This window comes from Struthio camelus, chromosome 7 (assembly GCF_040807025.1).
Source record: "Struthio camelus isolate bStrCam1 chromosome 7, bStrCam1.hap1, whole genome shotgun sequence".
Taxonomy (NCBI): domain Eukaryota; kingdom Metazoa; phylum Chordata; class Aves; order Struthioniformes; family Struthionidae; genus Struthio; species Struthio camelus.
Window position 1 is genome coordinate 15,559,025 of NC_090948.1, and position 23,536 is coordinate 15,582,560.

Here is a 23,536-nt window from a genome sequence, read left to right on the forward strand (position 1 = left end):
GAGGAGATGGTGCCTGTTGAGTCTGTGCTCTGCAGCTCTGTGTAGTGGGGAGGCAGTAGGTAAGCAGATCAAAATCAGCACTGCAAAGCAGCAGCTAGGGGATCGTTGCCTGCTACATCAGGCGCTCAGACTGCAGAGACTGCGCTTCATAGAGCTGTAGCTGGGAGACTCTGCTGGCAAAGACAATGAGCTACACCAGTCTGTGTGTGGGTCTCCTTTAGCAGGCTTGAAACCACCCCCTTCCCAGTGTGTGCTTCATGGGAGGTAGAGAAATAAAGGTGAATTTGCAAACTGAAGGAGATTAAGGCAGTTGTGTTCTCTGCCTTCCCTCTGCCCCAGCTAAAGTGATGTGCAGAGAAAACCTTTCTTTTCATATGAGTAAGAAAATGGGTAGGTAGAAGAGGAGTCAGTTTGGGGGAAGCAGTGGTCTGAATTCAGGGAGGGAGCAACTTCTGTGCACATGGACTTGAGATCCCTGATCTGTATTCCCTGCTGGCCTGATGCAGGCAGCTCCCAGTCTGAGACTGGCTGCCATGTTAGTGCAGTGCTTTGCCATGACTGGTATGTCCGTGCACACTGACGTGGGGAAAACAGCTAAAATGATGGGATCGAGTACATGCTAATGACTCCTTTTCTGTCTTCTGCCAGTCCTCACCCTGTTTTGGCCAGTAATTTATCCATCTCACAAGCCTGGTGCAGGTCATGCCTCCGTAAATGGAGCCAACTTATTCCTCATATTATTTCTTCATCCAGCCCCACTGCTTGCAACCCACTTAACTCCAGGCTTTGTTTTGGTCTGTTGCTCTCAGGAGGCACCCAGCTCTAGGGGAACTGCTTTCTCAAGCTCTGTTCTCCAACACTATGTGCTCAATGGCTGTTCAAACCAGAGAAAAACCAAACCCTACCGCCACAGGTGGGCTCTTGTGTTGGACTGGCGGTAGAAGGAAGATGGAGATAAGATATGCTACAGTTCTCAGGACCCCTCCTTCTGTCTTCTTCTAAACTATATTGCACAAAGCAGAGAGGACCCTCTAAAGGGTTTTAAAAAACAGGAAGTGATTGCAAATTCAAATTCATGCAGGTGCCTTTGAATGAGAGGCATGTCTTGCATCACACACCTGTGATATTTGGAAGCTTAACCCAGGCAAATAAGGTGTGGATATTTGGCTGATTGCATATTCAGACAGGCACCTGCAGCTATTTGGCAGGGTGCTTTCTGGTTTGGAAGCAGGCACTCCACACATACTTTACCTTCTCTGTGCTGTGTTTTTGTGGCTTTTGCCCTGAGCGCTGTTGTCTCCAGTTCTAATCTTGCAAGATAGCTCCCTAGCGAGAAAGACAGTGATGCAGGAGAAAGTATGGCTGATTGGAGCTTAGTGCTCCTCCTTGCCCATTAGAGTAGCACCGTAATATGGTGAGGTGCTGCTCTTCAGTTGAGAAGCAGCACTTGGCTATTGCATTCACGCCTTGCTAAACTTCCCCTGAGAGGTCCAGCAGGAGGACAGTTGCCAGTTCAGTTTTACCTCAGAGCACAACTGCCAGCCCTGCAACTTCTTCCTTTCTTTTGGTCTCTGCTTCCTACTCCAAACAGGATGCACGAGGAAGAGCAGAGAGGACAGGTCTAGCTGATACACTAGAGGTGCGCATGCTTGAGATCACGTGGCGAGGAGAGGCTGTGTCGTGCAATGCCCGTGGGCCTTTCGTCGTCACGTGACACCAAGCACGTGCACCACTAACGCATCTCCGTGCAGCTATGTTGAGCCCTGCTGTGTATGCCCCAGCCTTTGTCAATGTGCACCTGCTGGCCTAGGAAGGACCACAGACCCCACGTGATCAGCAAAGAGGCCCACAAGGTTGCTGGGTTACCTCCTTCTCAGGCCTAGCATACAGGTTCTCATGCTGTGTGTTTGGTCCAATTTTAAACAACTCTAGCACTGCTCATTAAGAGAGTGCCTACAGTTTAATAGATATTGCTGCTAGAAGTCTTCGCTCCCCCTACTATTTGGTCAAAATTATCTTGGAAGTGTGGAGTGTTTTGCAGAGACTGCCTGCAAGGTTGACATTTATCTTGATGGCGGGGTGCTGTGCTCATCTGTTCCCTGAAAACCAGGCTGACACTTGCTCCCTGTAAGCCACCAAAGAGCATGCAGATGACATGCCAGCCGTTTCAATCACTGCTGATGGGGAATGGCAGGGACTGGAAGCAAAAGGCTCAGGGTTTGTCACCAGTCCTGTCCCTGTCCACTGCCCCAGCATCCTTTTCCTTTAAAAATCTTCTGATACCCAAGTAATGAAAATGGGGCCTCAGGTGATTCATGTCTGTGAGTGTTATACTGAGGTTCCCCATTTCTTTAGATGTAGCTTGATGCCTGTGTGCTCTGAACTGCAATAGCGTTACTGGGGGAAGGGGAGGCAGCTGGAATTACTAATCATATATCTAGGGGGATCTTTCAGGAGCCTTTCTGCCAGTGCAAACCTAAAACCGTGTCCATTGGAAAGGCTCATTTGCATTTGCCCCAAAGGGGAGTTCATTACAGAAAGAAATTAGCGCATACCGTGCTGGTTAGAGGGGGTGGCAACCTCCTCCCGAGCCAGGGAGCCTGCAGGCTGGGGTCCACCGTTCTCTGTACCAGGCAACGGATGTCTGGTTGGGACCCCCTCTGGGGCCATGGGATGTGGCGCCCAGCCCCGAGGGGGTGGCACTGCTCTGTCGTCATGCTTTGTGGGAGCCAGCTACTCCCTGTCTCCTCTAAGGTCCTGGTGGAGAAGCTAGCAGCTAAAAACAAAGTGTTGCAGGCTGGATCCAGCCCCCTCCCCTCACCGCCCAATCCAGGACGTAGCGGTAGGATCGCCTGGTGGAGAGGAACTCAGTGTCCCCAATATATTCCTGCCTCATCTGACCCCTGAGTGCCATCATGCGTCTTGGTGGCTTATCAGGAGGTGATTTGTCCTGCTAGAGGGCAGCATGGCCCAGGCACATCAGTACTGTGCTTGAATACCATGGCTGCATTTGGCTCCCCAGGTTTTTGCCTTCCAGAGGTTGACTGCAGCCTGTAAGCCGGTCAGCTGTAAAGATACCAGGCAGTCTCCTGCTCTCTCGATGCTATGGTGGTGGTGAGAACATCCCTGGTACTGCCACCAGCTCCTTTCTGGTCATGGCCATCCACTCTCCCTGCCTGTAAAAGAGGTGGTTCCTCTCTTTTCAGAACATCATGAAGTTTTGTCTGCATTTGCTATAAATAATACCTGAGTCTGTATCCTGAAAGCATTACTGTTAGGCTCCGCCCATGTAAGCACATGACACTATGGAAGAATATCTTCTGGAGAGGGTAACTTTTCCCCCCTTTTCCTTTTCAGATCTATGTCATTGACAGTGCAGATAGGAAGAGGTTTGAAGAAACGGGTCAGGTAAGTTACTTATGCCCAGCTTTCTTTGAAGTAGCTGAGTGCTTCTGAGTGCCCCTTGCACACACAAGTTAGGAAGATGCTTTTGTTGTTTATGAGGGAATTTGCATTTGAAGAGAGACTTGCCTTTCAACATCAATGCAGATTATTTTGGTAGATGTGAAACAAGGAAAATAGGTAGCCTAATTCCGCTTAAATAGAACGGTTTTCATTAAAATTATACAATAATAGCAGATGGAGCCTAATACAGAAAGCAAAAACTTTTGTAAGTCCTTTAAACCTTGCCAAACCAAGACCCTGAGGAATCCTATTTTCTTATTTACAAAGTTGAAATGGAAATCATATTGACTTGATTGTCTTTTGGATGTAAGTGGAAAGGAAAAAAAAAAAAAAAAGACTAGGACTGGCCAGAAAATAAGATTTCCATTTTGCAAAGTTTTGATGTTTTATAACACTCTGTGTTTTAGGATGGAACAAAAATAGGACTTCTGACTTTTCTGTTGTCAAATTCAGAAAGTGACAGTGTCCCAAAATAGCCAGCAGCAGATTTACCCACCCCAGAAATGGGAGATTTAGGTTGAAGGCCTCTATTCTGCCTCTTTTGAAGGAGGCACTTGCTCTTTTGTCTCGAGTCTGGTGGGAACACCCTTACAGCAGGACTGTGGGTTGTTCTTAGGGTGTGGGGGGGAAATCTCTCTCCTATTGGATCTGTTTTACTTCATATCAGTAATTAAATATACATTGGGCAAAAGAGAGGGAAAGGAAGCAGGAGCTTAGAGCACTTGCCCGAGTCAGGCGGAGTCAGCCTGGACCCCTCACGTTTCCGCAAACAGTTTTGGTTTCAATAAATCAGCCGTGTCAGATGAAAGACCTATTTTGTTGAAAAATTCCCAGCCAACTCTGTTTATAACTCCATTCTCTCATTCTGGTTTCCAAACCAAACATTGCTTTTGGGGGGGAATGGAGTCAGATTTCCGCTGCAGTTCAGCATCTCCCCAACTGCATTTATTTAATCCAAGTTTCTAGTTAGTGCTTGAAAGACGTTAGGACAGTATTGAGAGTGTGAAATCGTTTCAGCTGAACAAGGAGCCCACAAAAATCTCATCTACTCATCTGTCCGCGACGCCAGCAGTCCCTACAGGTTCAAATTCTGCTGGATTTGCCATATGTTCACGTAGGGAAGTGACTTGAGACCGTGGGCTTGTTTCACATTAGGCCATTGCGCAACCCTAGACGTGAAGGATTTCAGCCATCGTTGATCTATTGCAGATTCAGATTTGGGCTATTAAAAGATTCTATGTGAGTCACCCACTTCTGAATGAACAAACCCATTTCTTAAGAAGCCACCCAATATGTGCTGTCCATAAGGAGCCAAAACCCATTAAAAAAGTAAAGCTGATCTAGCTTGTCTTCAGCTAGCCAAGACCTTCAAAAGCATCACCACTTTCTTGTGGGAGAGAGATTTCCATTTTGGGGGGGGGGGGACAGACAATTCTCTTCAACTCAAATTGTCGTTTATAAAACTTGGAACAAAGCCCTGAAACTCATTATTAGCAAAGATACCAGGGCTGGTTGTCAATGGCAGCTCAGGTACAAATGCCAGTCAGACGATAACTTAAGACAGACTCCTCACACTGCCAATTTACATGGTTTTTGCTGTTTCGTCAGTTTTGGTCTCCAGGGAGCAGGGACTGGTAAAACAGAGTTGTAGCCTTTAAGGCAACTGCTAATTTCAGACTAAGATGAAGATTTTTGTAACCTGTAATTGGAAGAAATCGCTTTTGAACCTTGGGCACAGATGATTGTGTACATTTTTTGCTCTCTTATAATAAGACCTAGGTTTCACTGGAAACACAGTCTTCCAGCATTTGCCCTAAATATATTTCTAATTAGAGACAACCACTGGTGGTTGAAGGCTTTCTTCCCTTCCCTCTCTCCCTCTTTCCCTCACCCCCTCCCTTGTAAATGATATAGGAGCTGGCTGAGCTTTTGGATGAAGAAAAGCTTAGTGGAGTCCCCGTGCTCATATTTGCTAACAAGCAGGATTTGCTGACGGCTGCCCCTGCTTCAGAGATTGCCGAGGGACTGAACCTACACACAATCCGTGACAGAGTCTGGCAGATCCAGTCTTGTTCAGCTCTTTCAGGAGAGGGAGTACAGGTGAGGCTCTGGAGAAGGCTTGCTGTGCCAGCAGGCCATCTGTGAGAGATCCTTGTCTGTTGATCTGCAGGGTGGGGCTGGAGCAGCAGCCTCGCAAAAGAGGGTCGGCACAGCTAAGCACGCGGGGCGCATGTCTCTTCGGTGGTGCTGAGGGTGGGGGGGGGGGGGAGCAGCAGCCCCTTGGGATCTCTCCTCTCCCGGGAAAGGGGAGAGCGATCACAGCTTCACCTCCCCACCTGGAACCCCTTGGTTAGGCCAGATGAAGACATTGATTTATTTTAAAGAGACTGCTGTCAGGTTAATCATTTTCACAAAACAAATCGCCTTTTACTATTAACCCCTTTGACTGTTACAAGTGTGCACTTTAGAAATCTGATTTACCTTCACTACTAATGTCATTTGGCATTTTGCTCAGCTCAGGCGCCAGAGAGAAACCGATCAATTTTTCTGACCCAGTGAAACACAAGAGCCGCACATGCTGCAGAGACCACTTCTAATAGCAGCGTTTGGGGCTGCAAAAACCCGCAGAGGGGGGCTGAGCTGTGTTCCTGCACCAAACTGTAATAGCTGTGTCTTGTGTTCCTGTGCTGTAGCCAGTTCCTGCAGTATAGTAGCTCTTTGTAATGTAAATGGGACCTAGGTTTGTTTATTTCACTTTTAGGCTTTCCTGAATTAATGAAATATTTGCAGTGCTTGCAATCCCAGCAGTCAGAACTCCCTTCACTGATATTTAAAGAAACAGGATCATAAAGACCTTTATCGTCACTGCAGATTCTCTAAAACCTTGTTTGCTGATGCTACAGAGCTGTTCAGGGTAGTCAGATCTCAAGCTGAGTATGAAGAATTGCAGAAGAAGCTCACGACGCTGAGTGGGCAGTAAAATGGCAGATGAAATTCAATGTTGGCAAGTGCAAAATAACGCATGTGAGGAACAACAACCCTGACTATATACATACAGTGGTGGACTCAAAATTAGCTGCTGTTATGCAAAGAACAGATCATTGGGAACAGAAGTTTAGTGCTCAGCAGAGGCCAGAAAAGAAAATCAGTGTTAGAGAATTATTAGAAAGGGGGCGAGCAACATCCCAGAAAACACTTCTTATATCACAGAATAAGGGCATGGTGGGTCCACACTTTGAGCATGACGTTCATTTTTTAGCTCCTGCCCTCATCTGAAAAGGTTCTAGTAGAAGTAGAATCATAGAGTCTGACAATAAGTTAGGTTGAAGAGTCCTCTGGAGATCTCTAGTCCAACCTCGTGCTTGAAGCAGGGCTAGCTACAAGTCTAGAGCAGGTTGCTGAGGGCCTTGTCCAGTCAAGTATAAATATCTCCAGGGATGGAGATCCCACAGCCTCTTTAGGTAACCTGTTGCAGCGCTTAACCACCCTCATCATAAAAAATGTTGTCCTTATATCTACTCATAAGTGTTGTCCTTATATCTACTCATAAGTAGGAGAGATTTCAGGATCTTCTATCGAGAATGATCAGCAGTACAGAGTGGCATCTGTACACAAGGAGAATAAATAGAATAAGACTTGCAGTTTGGAAGAGAGAGGACAGAGAGTGGGAACATCTTCAGGGTTTATAAAATAAAGTACAAAAAAGGCAAACAGACTGTGTGCTATTTTTCACATCACTAGAGGAAGGGGGTTCCTAATGAGATAATTAGTCAACAGTTTTAAAAGAGATAAAAGATGTGCTGCTTTGCCAATTGCATAATTAAATTGTGACCTTCATTGGCACGTGAAGTCGTGGAGACCACAGGTATCAATAGGTTCAGAGAAGGATTAGGCAAATTTCTGAAGAAGACGTCCTCAAGCAATTGCTAACCACCAAGACGTGGAAGCAGCTTTTGAGCAGGGCATAGCCAGAGCCATGGACTGGAAGAGAGGAACAGAGAAGGGGAGGCCCTGTGCATACACATAGTCTCTTGCACTCTTTCCTTTGGCATCCAGAAAAGAGAGACTGGCCTCGATGGACTGTTGATTTGACCCAATACAGCAGTTCTTGTGTTTTAAAACTCTTAACCTAACATTTAGACCTCCACGTAGCAGATGGTGTCCTTCAAAGGGCCTTTGTTTAGTTAGCTAAGATACAAATTCAGCTATGTTGCAACCAACTTTGTGAAAGGCTTCCACTTTGTAATCTTTATTTTGAAGTGGTGCTGTTACAGGGAAATACATTCCACAACTGCAGTGTATACTGAAGTGCAAACCCCTCCCAAAGAAACGTGATCAAGATAAAGAATGCAATGTTACAGTTCACGTGGATGCAGGCAGACTCCGGTCACCTTCTTCCCTCCTGCAGGCCCTCCCCTACTTTATGTAAGTTCAAATTAGCTCTCCGGTTGTAAAGGGGCAGTAAAATAGCAGATGAAATTGAGGGAGGTGAGTTGGATGTGGAAGAATCAAATGATAGAAAGTGGCACTTTCTGTTGATGTGTTTTGAAAAATGCCTCCTTCTGAAGCTGATCTGCAGCTTCTCTGGAATGGCCTGTCCCGCTTCCTTGCTGTTAGCTCTTTCTTTGTGTCTCCCTCTTGATGAACAGTGCATCTGTATATATTCACGAGTAAAATATACAGCCCAATACCTTCTACCAGAAAAATGAAATCCACTTCTGCTCTTATTTCCCAGAAAAGAGAAGGCAAGAGCTAAACTGTTAAAATATTTGTAGGCCTCATGCTAATCTAGACAAATTCATTTTGATGCAAGCCAGATACTGTCCCACTTTGTTGTCCCCAGTCCCATTGCCCTAAATATTGCAGCTTATTCCATAAATCATTATTGCAGAAAGGTCAGGGAAGTCACAAACTCTCTGCAGCTTGTAGAAAAAGACCAGCTACGTTTCTCTTCTCCCATAACTCCAGCACAGTCAAATCAGATGGCAAGAATGTCAAGCCTCTCCCTTTGCTTGGAAATTCATTGAACAAAATATTTTGGGAGCTGGCTTTTAAACTAAACGCTATTGAGGATTTTGGTTGCAACTGGATCAGCACGGGAAGAAATGGTGTGTTCATCCCTAGGAATCTAAGGAGAGGTCAACGTGCTTGAAATTTAGGGGAATCAAAGAAGAACTTGTTTAAAGAGTGAGATGAGGAAAGATGTTTCCGAGGATCATGGTACACTGTCTGTACACCAGTGGCTCAGAAAGGGAGCTCTGTATGTGCAGTTAAATCTCAGGTCACTGCTTTAAGGACTTTAAGGACTGTGATTCTGTGAGAAATGACACTGAGTGACAGAAAAATAAATGAAGATGTGGAAGCATCAGGTATTCAGAATGAAAGCCAAGGAGCGAGCACACTAACCATCGCTGCTGATGCAATATATTAGCTAGAGTAAAATTGGAGATATCGCTGATGGATTTTGCAAGGAAAAGTGGTGGCATGTCTAGAACTGAGCATACGCAGGAACAGAGTTCATAGGGGACGATTTTTGTGATAGCTCGAAGAAAGCAATGAGCAAAGATAAATAATGCCAATAAATGAAGGAGAAATAGTTTGAAGGTCATTTAATTAGTTTAGCTGCTAGCACCATGGTGTATAGAATTGGGTAGTTAAGACTGGGGATTTCAAGGTTAATGAGATTAGATTATGGATAATAGAATGATATAAATTTAGAGAATTTAACTGTTATTTGAAATGGGTTATTTAATAAAACTGTTAATTAAGGAGGGAATCCATATTATCATCTTCTCTTTCAAAATTAACCATTGGGGCTCTGGAGAAGGGTCCCAGCAAAGTCCTGGGCAGGCTCAGAAGAGAGGTGACTGGGTTACCTGGAAACTCCACGTAGCGTCCTCTGGAACCTAGCTGGTATCCCGCGTAATGCCACCTGAAGACTTCATTACCTCCCGGCTGAAACTATGGGCAGTACTTGTTTTGTTAATCAGACTTCACAGTGCCGCTGAGAGAGGAGTGACATCCCTCATGCTTGGAGGCTATTAGAAGCAAACTGTTTGCATAGGTCTGATTTTATCCTTTAGACCTAGTTCGCAAAGCAGGAAAGCCTTTTCGCCCCGACACAGCCATTTGGACTCCGCCTCTGGAGTGGAGAGTCGTGCTCCAACGTACACTGAGACCCTCGCGTGTGGTGTAGCAAACAAGGGAGGGGATTGCCAACTCCAGCAATGACAGTAAGAGAAATGCAAAAGGAACTGTTGCCTCACGACAGCTTTTGGTTGCCACATAGGCTCTCTTGGGATTGTGTTTTGTGACCCGCTTGCCAGTTGTAGTACTTGGGCACGCAAAAGCTGTGTATGCTCTGCCCTGGGTGGCGTGAAAGCAGGCAGGACTCCTCTGCTTTGCTGCCTGCCCTCTTGCTGGAGGTGGTTTTTAGGGGCCAGGGTGTGTATTAAACATGACTCAAGTCTTTGGACTGGTACGTGCTCTGCAGCTTGCTACTTGTTGGAAGCAAGAGCCTCAGATCAAGACAGCAGGAGCTCAGCCCACCCTGAGGAATCGCCCTCCAGAACGATGCCGCAGCGTATTGTGTCCGGAGTCTCCCAAGCATAACAGTACCCCAGAGACCCCTAAAAGCCAGTGGAAATGAGAGTAGCCAATAAACTTCTCTAATTTCTGCCAGGGGTAGTCTGCCCCAAAGGACTGTTTGAAGGGCTGAGCTGTTTTCTCCTCCTCGGCTGTTTCAGCCCAGCGGAGAACGGAGCCCGAGACCTAGCTACGCTGATGCTGCAATTCCAGATTTTCATAAAGGCAAGATTCAGCACAGTCCCCCAGCAATTTTACGTGCTGTATCCCCAGGGCTCGGCTTTGTCTTAAAGATGTCTTAGCCAGGGCAAGCTACACGGGGATCTTCCACATTTTAACAAGGTTTTGTGGCTACTTGTAAATGTGATTTAAAACTGATTTTGATGACTGCAGCTCTCCTGGGGCAGGCAGAGACAGTGCTTGCTGGGGAAAAGCAACTGTGTTCCCAAATTGTAGGGCAAAATCTTGAGATTTTTAAGCAGGTAAGAAGGGAGTCTACAAAGCAGCATCAGGGATACAAGGTCTCAGAGGACGTAAGAAAAACTTGCACCTGGGCAAAAAACAGTGGACACGGTACTTGCAGGAGCCTTAAAAAGCCTGTATATATGATGACTGGATGTGCAAAGAAGTGAAAGATAATGAAGGCAAAGTCCTAGGTTTGCAGAGGGAAAAGAAAGTGGCAGTTACAATAACATGCACCAAAAATGCTAGAGATGGAGAATTTTGCACGTGCCTGACCCAATTTGTTATGTTAGGCAGAGGATTACATGAAAGGATTAAGCTTTGCTGTCCTTAAGGTCACGTTAGGGGTCACAAGTTTGTGACCTTGCCTGATCCCTGGCTTGCAGGGAGCAGAAATCGGGAGGCTTTTTATGGGGTAGAAGGGACTCGTTCACTGGGTGAACGTTTGAAGTCGGGCTACTTTGCTCCCGTAGCCACAGAGCTGATAACACAGACAGTAAGCAAGCAGAGTGGGGCAGAAGGACTTCAGGCTTCTCCTGGGGGAGACCCTGCCAGCCCTCTCCCGAGGAGTGTTGGAGTACAGCTTGCCTGGTGCAACAGCAGATGTGACTGCAGCGAGGTGGGGCTGTGCCAAGCAGCCTTACTCTGCAAGGTGCGTTACCCTCTTCCCTGGAGTCCTCTCCCTTTGCTTTGGTAAAGTTTACTAGCTGCTTGTCAAGGAGCTAAGAGAGCTGAATCTGAAAGATCTGAAATCTTTCCCTGGCTAAGTTTTCCCATGGTTGGCTTGAGGCTGGAATACTAATATTGTATCCATCTCCATCTGCAGAATACCTGCCAATGTCTCTGTGTCTCAACAAAGCAGCACAAGGACATCTATCAAGATCTAAATGTTACTGTAGGGATTGTGCTTTCTGCACAGAGCCATCTTTTAAACATGCAGATATAGGGGCAGAGTGTGTAGGGACAAAGGATGACAACAGCTGACTCCTTGTGGACTTGACTCTTTCAAGCATCATTTCTCCTCCTTCCTGTATACCTTCTCTGTAGCAGCTCTTTCTCCTTGTAGCAGCTTCCCCAGATTTTTCTGTCTTGCCAACCCTCTGTCCCATTTCAAATCTTAGGTGGAAAAACTGCAGGCATACCTTTTAGTTCCCTTTGCTTTCCATCGCATTTGCCCTTCTGGAACAGATTGCTCAGAGAGATTGTGGAGTCTCCTTCCCTGGAGATATTCAAAAGCTGCCTGGACACAATCCTGGGCAATGTTCTCTAGGTGACCCTGCATGAGCAGGGGGGTTGGACTAGATGATCTCCAGAGGTCCCTGCCAACCTCATCCATTCTGTGATTCTGCAAAGCGTTTGGGGACCCTGCAGAACGCATGCCACCCTCTCCCTGCCCCCAACAAAGATGCACTGGAAGCTATGGACGTGGCTGAAAATGAGGAGTATGTTTTGTGTTTGATGCACCAAAAACACAGCTGGGAATGTTCATTTTCTCTTTGTCGTTGCCAAAGAGGTGGATATGTACAATTAAATATGATTTTCCTGACAATTACTTCATGCCACTAAAACCTTTTCCTGCTTTAAAAGTTCGGTGACCTACTTAGGTATTTCAAGGCTGTTTGGGTTCACCTTTCCTCTTGCATTTTGCTATGTCATTCTTTTGCCCTCGTTACATGCTTGATGCAGCCAGGCTCCCAGCCATGGTAAATCTCATCATAAACTCTGCTTGATGACCCTCACCGCGCTGATGCTAAAATGGTCCGTCTTTCCCCTTCCTAAGCTCCCTAATGGCAGCAGGCAGAGTTTTAATCACTGTGAATTCAGGTTGTGGTCAGATTAGGTAGAAGATAGGATGCATGTTTGTTGTTTTGCAGTGATGTATTGTTTCTGGGATTACTGTGCTGAATAGCAGAGGGTGTCAGCTGATATTTATTACTTTAAGCTGTCTCAGCTGTTCTGGTTCAGCAAATAAACCTACATTCAAAATGAATGAGGAGCTCTGCTTGCCTTGTATGCCATGATGTGTGCAAATGTGATTATTGCTTCCGAGGCAGGGGAAGCTGAAGTCATTGTGGGAGCATTTTTAGTTATTTATTTATTTTTACTCTTTGCGAGCAATCATGCAGATTTCTAAAGCACACAATCAAGCCAAAAGCTCGGCACCTCTCCTCCTAGCCCCATTGTTAAGCCCTGGCATTCCACACGCTGGGAATCGCTCGCTCCCTCTCTCTCTAAGGTGATAAGCTTTAAACCACGCTATTGATTGCTTAAGGCATTACATGTTTTACACCTAGGTTATCAGTGTTATTGAAAGGGGAAGACACAAAGCTACTGGGCCTTAAAATGAATCTACCTCTCGTCTTTTCCCATTTGCTCTGAGGATTTCAGACAATTTGTTTTACACTGATCTCTGCTGTGGAGATAAATAAATGAAACTGGAGACATCAGCCCTCCCCAAGGTTAGATTTAGAAGTGTTATTAGTAGAGGGCCTCATGTGCGCCCCGCTACAAACTGGGCTTGCTTATTCTTTATTTAACATAGCAACAAGGGCCGATTTCAAAAGTTGCTGCTCCCCTTCAGATAAGAAGTGTCACATAGCGCAGTTATCAAGGTAAATTGATAATTTCAAGTGAGAACCTCTCTGTTTCTGATTAAGCCCTGAGGACTGCCTCTCTCCTCTCTTAACTCTTTAGCTCCCCTCTGCCATGGCCACCACGTTTGTGGCTGAGAGGCCACAAACGAGGAGGCATGGCGGTGTGGTCACGGCTCACCGGATGGGCCTGCTGTTGTGCCTTTGGCCGCCTGTCCTTGGGGAAGTTGAGCTCCCTGGCAGCCTTTTGGGAGTTTGGGAACAAGCGCACAGGAGGGCATCACCGATGCTCCCCAGGGCCCACGGCAATGGTGGCCCAAGACTTTCCTAGGGTTTCACTATCATTCTAATAATGAAAAAATGATCATTAAACATAATGCAGTGGGATCGCCCTTCCAGAGCTCCAAGGTGACTTTTGCCCAATTTACAAGCACAAAAGTGTGTTTGTCATTTGCAAAAGCCTACCTGCCTTCCTTCTGCCCTGAGCATCCCTGTCAGCACAGGTATGTTGTATTTAGGGAAGGGGTAGTGGATTTGACAGGATACAAATATGGGAGCACTGTGTATCTTGCACTCCGTTCTGGGTGTCTCACAGCAGATGAGTGACAGGAGCAGATAAAGTGCTGCTTTGCCCTTCGGTAGCATGTCCCATTCTGGGTTCCCAGCAATAAACTCAAGACTCAAGATATCCACAGCAGGAGTGTTACCATACTGCTTGCAGAGGTCAGGGATGTAGCCCGCATGTTTTTACAAAAATACCCTAAAGAGTATCTCAGCCTCTTAAAACTTGGCGACGTCTATCCTCACTGACCCCTTGTGAAACAGGTGTGTTACAAGGCCCGTTTTCTGGGATTGCCCAAGGCACAGGGAACACAAGTCCAGATTCAGTTATTTCAGTGGTTTTTGTGGATTTGAGCTGAAGTGATTTGACCAGGGTCACACAGGAACTTGCAGTAGAGCAGAGAATTAGAGCCATATCCCCATATAGAGCTGGTTCTATAACCAACGGTCCCCTAAATCCACAGTCTCAAAGATGAGATGACTTGCCCGAGATTACACAGATCATCTGTAGCTGAACCTAGAACTGAGCCTTGATCTGCTGCTGACATACCTGAACTGCAAAACGATCCTTCCTCAAAGGACCTAGACACTGTGACATGATGGGACAATGATACTTTTTATGGTCAGAAGACAGAGTTAATAACCCTCTGTGACAGCATCCACCAAGCGACAAAGCGCTTGTTTTTCACACAAAGTGTTTTTTGGGGCCCAGAGGGCAGGCGTGGGGCAGACGGGGAGGCAACGTACTGTGCTTGCAGAACGGCAGTTGTGTGCGGTTGGGGGATTCCTTTTCCCTTTGCTGGACTAACATTACCTTTTTCTGTCTAAAGGACGGCATGAATTGGGTGTGCAAAAATGTCAATGCAAAGAAGAAATAAAGCATTCTGAGCTGCATGGAAATGGAGGAGCGGTGGGAGCAGAATTCTAGCCTGAAAACACTAATTTGCTGCTTTCTGACCAAATGTTTTTCCATCTGTGCACAGCTACAGCTGTTAAAAGGAAAAAAAAAAAAGAAAAAGAAAGGGAACAACATCAGCTAAAACCTGCTGCTGGATTTGGAACTTGACCTGCTCTTTAGTATCATTTTTTATCCCAATAAAGGAATTATATATTTCTTCCCTATACATAAATAGTATTAAATGTCTGATTAGCAAGCAAGTTTGTAAGCAGAAGCAAGACTGTGATTCAGTGTGGAGCAGAGGGAGTGGTGAGTTGCAGTAATTGCTTAGATGTTCATAGGACCTGCCCTATACATGTGTGTTTGCGGTTGCTGAGGACACTCAGGTGTCAGTCACAGATTTCCCTCAGTGACAGATAAAATGCGGTTTTGCTATCAATTGTGAGTAGTTTCTTAAAAACGCTGCTAAGAAGTCATTTGTGTAATGAGAGTAGAAGACTTCCACATATTCCTATAGCCATAAAAGAGGAGTTTGATCATAACGAGACACTGTTGCATTGCGACACTGCTGTAGAAGGAAGAGAAGGGTTATGTGTGTATAATTGAAGCTCTTTACAACTGGAGTAATGCAGGATGAGCGTGCCTAGGGCTTTTCTCGCAGCTGAAGGAGAATTTAGCCCAGCATTTCACCTTGAGCCAGCAAAATCGTGGTTCCTCTGTTCAGTAAGTTCCATATGTGAGATTAGTCTTGATGTTGAACAATCCCTGTTGAGTTTCCCTTGATGTTAAGGCAACTCTGCAGCAAAATGCAATTAAGTCCATGATTACTTTCTAGAATGAGATACCCGGTCCCAGGTTTCCTTTGCGAAATGTGCAAAATAAACTCTCCTACCCCGCTTGCTATCCGGGCGTTGCTTAGCCCTTCAGGGGTGCTCGGGAGATTGCCCTGGTGCGGGCTGACTGCGCAGGGCCTGGGATCGCCCTAACCCGGTACCACTTGCACGTTGCCCGGCAGAGGGTTAGGAAGCTGAACAGCAGATAGGAAGCGCTCTTTAAAATGAGGATTCATTCATTCTTCCCTGAGCTGTCTTTCCTCTAAAAGGATGCAGCCGATGAAATAGGAAAGAATGTTTTTTCCACCTCCTCATCCCTGATTCGAACCTAGCCCCAGCTGACAGTGAGCAGGAGTCATTAGCACGCCAAAGCAGCCATGTCCTGTGCAAAGCGAGCTTGGTGACTTCCTGGGCCAGTTTCTAATGCACAGATGGCAAAATAATCCCGCTGCCCTGCTTGCCAGCTTTGTTTGCTGCCTGCCTGCGAAAGGCCAAAGAATGACTAGGGACTGCATTAGCCCCTTCCACCTCTTGGAGACGGACCGGCGGGCAGGATGGGGAAAGCTGCGTGTACTAAAGCATGTGGCTTTACCACGCGTCAGCGAGTTGACTCATGGACCCAGGCAGACGGCTGACACCCCTGGAGCTCCCAGCTCTTTGCTCCTCCCTTCCCCTGGCCCTCTCCACCTCACGGCAGAAACATCTGCACCGTTCGTGAAGCAGCTCCTGGCCGCCTATGTGCTACAGCCCAGCAGATTAAAATCATCTGGGGCTGATTCCAGGTTCCCCCGTACATCAGGTTGTACCGTAGTGTTGCGGGGGTTGTTCTGCATGTAGTTCAGCTGTCGTTGCTGTGGCTAGGGGCAGAGGGACAGCTGGGACAGCAACTGCTTTAGCAATGCAACTTTAATCTGCCTGTGTCCGTGAGTCAGCACCCTCTGAGTGCATCTGTCTCCAGTGCTGAAGCAGGATGTGCATACTGGAGTAATATAGCCTCCCTTTAAAAACCGGAAAACTAGGAGGGGAAGAAAAAAAAAAAAAAAGCAGGCTCAAGTGATCTGTTAAGCAATAGCTAATGACACAAAGTGACACGGTTCCAGCTTTGCATGGAATGAGTAAGGAGTCATAAGATGCGGAGAGAGATTCATTTACACGTAGCTCGTTCAGTAACTCTCCAGCTACATTAGCTTATCAGGAACCCCAGGAATCTGAACAGCGTGTGTTCCGGCGGCTAGTGAGCCGGAGGAGGAGAAAGGCATCCCAGCATGTGTATGAAAGGTCCCCTTTCCTTGTTAGTAATGCATCCGCCTGATGCAAGCGCTGTAAAGAATTGCAGCCCTGTCTCAAAGGTACGCTTTGTGCTAGCTAGGTGGCTAAATGCCGAATTTTGTGACAGGGAGTCCCAGACCTCAGATTTACCCTCGCTGCATGTTAGGTGCAGAGTGAGATGCTTTAGTACCTCTCCTCTGCCCCAGTTACAGCAGAGCAAAATCCCCTGGGGGGCTCTGGAGTTGATCCTTACCGCTTGCAAGGGGTTTGAGTTGGGCACTTCTCTGCTCTCTGTCTACTTCTCTAACGAGTGGCAAACTTACCCTGTGATAGCCAGCCTGCGTCACAGTTAACTTTTTACATCCAAGAAGCATCTGGGAGAGTAATTGGGGTTTTTTTTTCCAGGCTCACGTTACTGAAACTTGGAAATGTGTGTAAAAAGACGTAGAATAAATTTCCTGTAGCTCCAGTTTGGAAAGAAAAGTTGCCTTACTGAACTCAGGATCCAGAAGTGTTGGCTGGCTCATTTCGTATGCTCATGTGTAGCTACGCATATTGGTTGCTCGTGTCCGTACCACCCAGAGCTTCGCCTAAAATCCAGCCGATGAATGTGGTCCACCTGAGCCCGGCAGTGTGAGAGAGGACGTGGCGCAGAGAGCCATGCTGGGAGGCTGAAGGTGGAGGGTGGGAATGACCACGATTTAAGTAAATCATCCTTCAGTGATGGCTGTAAATGCTCTCTGTATTGTAAACATATCTCTGTGCATTGACCTGGTGAAAACGTAAATGGTTTTGAGGCTCTGTTCGCCTGCCACTCCTTATGTGAACGTAGGTACAGCCTGCTCTACCCTGTGCAGCGCCTGGCTGAATAGCACCTGTAAAACTGGTTGCAGCAAGCCAGAACATCTGCTGTCACTGAGAGAAATCCGTACCCCTCTCAGCCCTTCAGATCCTGTTTGGTTTATGCTGTGTGAGCAAGGCTTTGTCCTTCTAACTCTGTCTGCTTTGCCCTCTTTTAAGTAAGATTGGAGGGAAGCAAACCATCTCATTGGTATGGGTGGAGCTCTGCCACGCGTTGCATCGATTCATAGATTTTTAAAGCCAGAAGGGACCATTACGTTCCTCTCTTCTGACCTCCCGCATAACACAGCCCATTAAATTCCCCCCAGCAAGTCTTGCAGCAAGCTCGGGGACTTGCGGTTGAATTAGAGCACCTCTGGTAGGAAGACACCCAGCCTTGATTTAAAGGCTCTCAGTGACAGACAAATCCACCCCAGGCCTTGAGAAGTTTGTCGCAGGGGTTAATTCCCTTCCCAAGGGGAGGTTGTCGTGCTTCACTTTCACGTCATTAAATCTGGTTTTACCTTTGTGATAGATTAAAGCCGCCTCTCCTGCCCATTTGTGTTCTCTGGAGGGGAAAGATGATGGAGAAGTGAAATTCTCCAAGGGCACATCAGGAAACGTGGGTTCAAGTCCCTCTTCCAGCAGCGGGCGTCTGGAGTGGGGACTCGTGTCCTCGGCTGTCTGCCGCAGGATTTTTCACCCCTCGTGCGGGCTTGATTGAGAGATTTCTTCCCTTGCCCTTGGAGAACGCTGACCAAAGCCTCGTGCAATGCTGTCGCCTTTTCCCTGCGTTCCCAGCGCTGCTTCTTGCACGTTAATGAGTTTTTTCTCCTTTGAAAATGCAACCGATCACTAGACTTGTTTTCTTAACTCTACTGGGATGAGACCAGCCCACGCAGACGCGTACCCTACCCTACAAGGCACTCTCCGAACTGCACACAAATGGGCTCTTTCTTCTGCAAAGGCAAAAGATCGCTGCTGTCTCCTTCGGCTGCATTCCCTGGTCCAGCTGGGTCCACACAAGCTCTTTCTTTTATGTTCCCTTTTTGAATTTCACCAAAAAGGGGTATTTGCAATATCTGGTCATGTTGTTACTCAATGTATAATTTAGATGTCTTTGTCACAAAATAAATAAATTAAAATTTAGTAGAAAGCCAGATCTGTGTTTTGGGGTGATCCTTGGCTTTAACAGGCTTATTTTTCCAAGAGTCAGTTGAAGACTGTGTCTTTTCAAGGAGCTGTTGGTCGGTCTGTGAAATGACTCTCCCACTTTTTCTTTCTGTCATCGTCAGAAAAAGGAGACAATTGATGGTAGTAGAACTAGTCCAAAATGACCTAAAAAGCAAGAAGGCAAGAAAGGCAAACTTTGGGAGGCCCCTTTATTGTTTCAGAAATTATTTTGTATGTTTAAAAAAAAGTGCATCTGTCTCATGAAACACGTTCCCCACTGACCTGGCAGGAAAGTTAAAGGGGAAAAAGAAAAGCAGGGAATAATTGGTTTTGGTTCAGTGAAACTGAGTTTGAGGGAGTATCGGAGGAGGAGCAAATTCTGGTTTTGTTTCTTTCCAACTAATTTGACTCATTACTGTTCCTGCAACACCAGGACAGGCCAAAAAGGGAGAAGCTGTTAGAGCCCTTGAAAAGCGCAGCTCCTTCCCTGCACAGCCAGGATGCCTGGAAGGCTGTCAGAGCCATCGGAAAAACCGTTATAGATGGTCACACTTAATTTCTTTTCTCTTTTTGTAAGGCATGCTTTGTACCGATTCCTGATATTTTTTTCAGCAAAGTAGGAAATACTTTTTCATCTTGTTTGCCTAATGGATTGGATGTGAAAAATATTTCTCTGGCAAGTGTACACCCTGAGAGTTGTTTGACTTGTCACGACGTTATGAATCGGCCCCTGCGGTCCCCTGCCCCTGAAGTCTCCGCGTTTCCCCTCTCCTGTTGCTGTTTACAGTGGGACACGCTGTAATTTATGGCAAGGCTGCGTGTGACCTTGCATGTGTCTGCTAGGGCGAACCACGGCTCCCTTCCCCGCACGAGCCCGGCTTTACATTCACATGATGAATTTAGCGCTCCCGAAAGGACAAGGAACTGAGTGGTTCGGATGCAAAAAAAAAAAAAACAAACAAAAAAAAGGAATAATAATAATCCACAGCCTGAAGGAGAAATAAACAGTGAGGATTTTTTTTCTTCCTCTTTGACCAGTATATTTCCTTGTTGTTTACGGCCTCACACACCCTAGACTACTGCCTTTAACACAGCACAGAAATCTTCCGGGACTGTAGAGCTGGAAATTTCAGTCTTCCTCTTATCTCGCGCTGGATATCCTCCAGCTCCTCTCCGGGCAGCCCGCGGCGGAGCGCTGCGGCCGGCCGGGGGCCTGCAGCAGCCGCCCGCCCCCGTTTCCAGCCGCTTCCCTCACCCAGGCACCAGGCGAGGCGCTGCAATTAAGAGCTTTTTTATTTTCTTTTATTTTATTATTTTGCTTAAGTGGAGGCAAGCTCACATCGGAGGTTTGCGATTGGCTCCTGGCTCAATTGCAGCTTCGGGCTCAGTTGGCTGAATTTTGGGGGTGTTGTATTTTTTATTGCAATCTGTTCACTTATTTCCCTTTCCAGCGCTGATGGGAAGCGAAACTCCTGTAAATCTGCCGCCAGGCTGGGCTGGCGCTGGCGGCCGCCTGCAAGGGCTGGCCGCGAACGGCACGAGCGCGGGCGCGCGCGGCTCCCTACACCTTTCCTATTTAGCCGGCTGACCGAGATGAATATCTGTGTCCTTGTTAATGGAGGGGGGCGGGAAAAAAAAAAAACAACCCAGCCTGAAGAGGAACGGCTGGAGGGAGCCCGAGCGTTTGCAAAGCGCCCTGGCTGCGCAGCCGGCCGGCCGGCGGCCAACGCAGCCCCCGGCGCTAATGCCCGAAGGGAGGGGAGCTGCCGGGTAGGTCGGGCCCCGAGTCGGCTCTCCGTTAGGAGCCGGCACCAACGCCCTGCAAATAAATCAGCCGCACGAGAGGTGTTTTTTAAATAGACGTCGTCCTTGCCGCTTGGCTTTACCACCGTCCTTTTGCGCTGCCGCCGCTCGCCCGAAGGCGCCCGCCCGCTCGGGGCGGCTTCCACGCGGTTCTCGCCGCCGGGGCGAAGCTGCCGGGCGCCTTTGCGGCCGCCGCCGCCGTGGCCCGGGCCAGCTGTCCTGCCCCCGGCTCCTTCATCCCCGCGGCAGCCACCGGGATTTATATCTATTTTGAGGTCGTTTTTATAGCCGGCACCTGCGAAGCTGGGGAGGTGTGAAGGGGCCAGGATGCCGCGCGGGGCTGCGGGAAACGGAGGTGCAGCAGCCCCCCGGGCAGCGCGCGGGGGCCCGGCGGCGCGCGGCGGACGCCTGGCAGCCGCTGGCCGAGCCGGGGCCGGGGCGCGCGGCCTCGCCAGCCCTGAATCAGAGCTGCTGAATCAGGCGCGTTGAGCGCGGCACAGCTGGTGCGGGCCGGGGGCCGGGGGGCGGGAGGGGGCCGCAGTTGCTCCTGACACTTTTGCCTCTGAATGTGATGATAAACTCCCTTTCCCGATTCGCGCTGATCCCTCTGCCTCCGAAACAGTTGGCCCTAATGAACATACGGCCCAACAGCTGTAAGCGGTTATACATATGCATGGATATATATATTTATCCCCCCCCCCCATATATACTGGAGATCACAGCTGTTGCTATTCTTCCTTGCGATGCAGATCAGACGCTCTCTCTCTTTGGAGTCTTACTTGACCTATTTTGCAGGCGCAAGATTTTTTGTGATGATGATTTCCCCAGTTGGTGCTTTTGATTCTGCCTGAAACATCTTGATTGAAGGCAAACAATGGCAGCTCCGGCAGCCGGCAGCTCCCCGCACCCGCACGCCGCCGCCGCGGGGGCCTCGGGGGCGGCCGGGGACAGATCCGGGACCCGGGGCCTCCGCTGGGCGCGGGGGGGGGGCCGGGCGGGACCCCCCCCCCCAACCCCCACCGCGTCTCCTCGGGGTGCCCCAGAGAAAGGGCCCCCCCGAGCTGCCGCATCCCGGCGCGGAGAGGAGCCCGGCCGGGAGCGCACAAAGCCATTTTTTGTTTGGCCTCCCCCCCCCCCCCCCCGTGTGAAGTGTGTCCTTCATCCCGGTTTCTACGGCAACGGGGAAGTTCATCCCCCCCCCCCCCCCCCGGCCCGGATGGAGGGAGCAGAGCTGCCCGGCGGGCAGAGGGCAGGGCAAGGAGGGGGCAGCGGCCGGGGCAGCTGCCGCCCCCGGCATGTTCCCCCCCCCCCCCCCCCGAGCCGCCGGCGGCCCCGGGCGCTGGGCTCCCGCTGCCCCTCGCCCCCCGGTTGGTCCCAGCCCGGCGGCCGCGGGCGCTGCCAGCTGTGCCGGCCCCGGGCACAGCTGCGTTCCCGCGCGCCCCCAGCCCGGCGGCGGGGCCTGGCTGACAGGGTGCCCTAGCTGAGCAACGCGCTTTCCCCAAGAAATAAAAAGCCGACAGTGATTCATCTTATGCAGCGAGGATCTTCATTTATTCATTATGAGATAAAACCCACATCTCGCCAATTAATATTCCCGCATATTTTCCAAGGGCTGATGAGGTATCTTCGACATCTCTCCGAGATGGGCTTTCATATTTATAAGGTTGATGCGCAAACTTAAATTGATGGCATCTAAATATACTCCTCATGTTTAAGCATGGGGCTTCATTCCCGGCGCGCCGGGGAGGTTTTTCCCCCCCTGGGCGCTCGCCCCGGCTCCCGGCCGGCCCTGGGGGCTCCTCGGCCTCTCGGGGCCGGGAGCCCCTTGGGAAGCGCAGCCTGAAAAGGCTCTCGCGAGCTGCCGTGCGACCTCGTGGCGGCTGTCTTCCCGCAAGGGCGAGAGATTTCCTTTTTATTGGCTGATGAAAGCGGAGCTCTGCAAGCAATAACCCAATTCCAGCCATCGGAGCATGCGGGAAAACATCGCTCTGGGGCGGGGAGAGAGGAACCAGCCTGAAAGCCCGTAAAACTGAGAGCGGTGACAGGTACCGGAGCAGGGACCGGCGGTTCAGGCTGAAAGCCTTTCCCAAGGTTAAAAATAGGACTGGGTTGCAAACCGAAACCCCAGGTCGCCTTCTGCCTCCGGACGCCGGTGGCTGATGTGTGCAAACGGGGGAGGACCTCCTCCACCGGGACCCCTCGGCACAATGGAGCCCGAAGCGCGGGGACACCCCGAAACGGCCGGGGACACCCCGAAACGGCCGGGGACACCCTGCCGCAGCTCAGCCCTCTCCCCGCCACGGTGCCGCGGTCCCGTCTGCCGCCCGGGAGCCGCTGCGGAGGCGCGATGGGTACCGGCGCCGGCGCCTCGCCCCGCTCCTCCAGATGTGCGTGTCCAGCTCCAGCTGTTCCCCATCAGCCCCCGCCCGGCCCCGCGATCCCTTTTCCACCAGGCCCCACGTCCTTCATCAGGCACCAATTTGGGCCGGCCCAGCTGCTCGTTTGTCTTTCCGCCGGCGTGACATGTTTTCACCCGGCTCCTAATCCGTCTTTTTCCATGCACGACTCGAGCTGTTTATCGATGGGCCGATCCCCCCCCCCGGCCCGGCCCGGCCCCGGCCCCCGTCGGCCGCAGCCGTCCAGCAGGAAAATCCCCACAGCGCCCCGGCAGCCCGCGAAACCCCGGGGCCGGGCTGCTTTCCCGGACGCTCGCCCGCTCCAGCGTAAGGCGTCGGGGGGGGACGTCCCGTCCCATGTCTCCCCCCCCGGCTATGGGTGACAGGTGCTTTAATGCCCGACACTGGGGTTGGCAGCTGCCGGCTGGACGGGAGGAGGCAGCTGTGGAGGAGGAGGAGGAGGAGGAAGGACAGCTGTGAGCCCAAAGCCGGGGGCTGGGGGCGGCCGATGGGGGACATCCCGCCCCAGTGCAACGCGCCCCCCCCACCACCACCCCGGCCTCAGTTTCCCCCTGCGGAGCCGGCGCGTGGGCGCGAGGCGCCGGCCCGTGCACCCGAACCCGCGGGGAGCGCCCGGCCCCCGCGGCGCGGAGGAGCCGA

At 49.6% G+C, this 23,536-nt stretch overlaps 1 protein-coding gene across 1 annotated transcript in view; it reads left to right on the top strand.

Moving 5' to 3' along the window:
• The window catches only part of ARL3 (ARF like GTPase 3), a 30,837-nt gene extending 12,173 nt beyond the window's left edge, over positions 1 to 18,664 (top strand). The window contains exons 4-6 of the mRNA XM_068949787.1: positions 3,358 to 3,408; positions 5,380 to 5,565; positions 14,495 to 18,664. Of these exons, the coding sequence (XP_068805888.1) occupies positions 3,358 to 3,408; positions 5,380 to 5,565; positions 14,495 to 14,542 (285 nt within the window). The 3' untranslated portion in view covers positions 14,543 to 18,664. The remainder of the gene's footprint in view (positions 1 to 3,357; positions 3,409 to 5,379; positions 5,566 to 14,494) is intronic.
• The last annotated feature ends 4,872 nt before the right edge of the window (positions 18,665 to 23,536 follow it).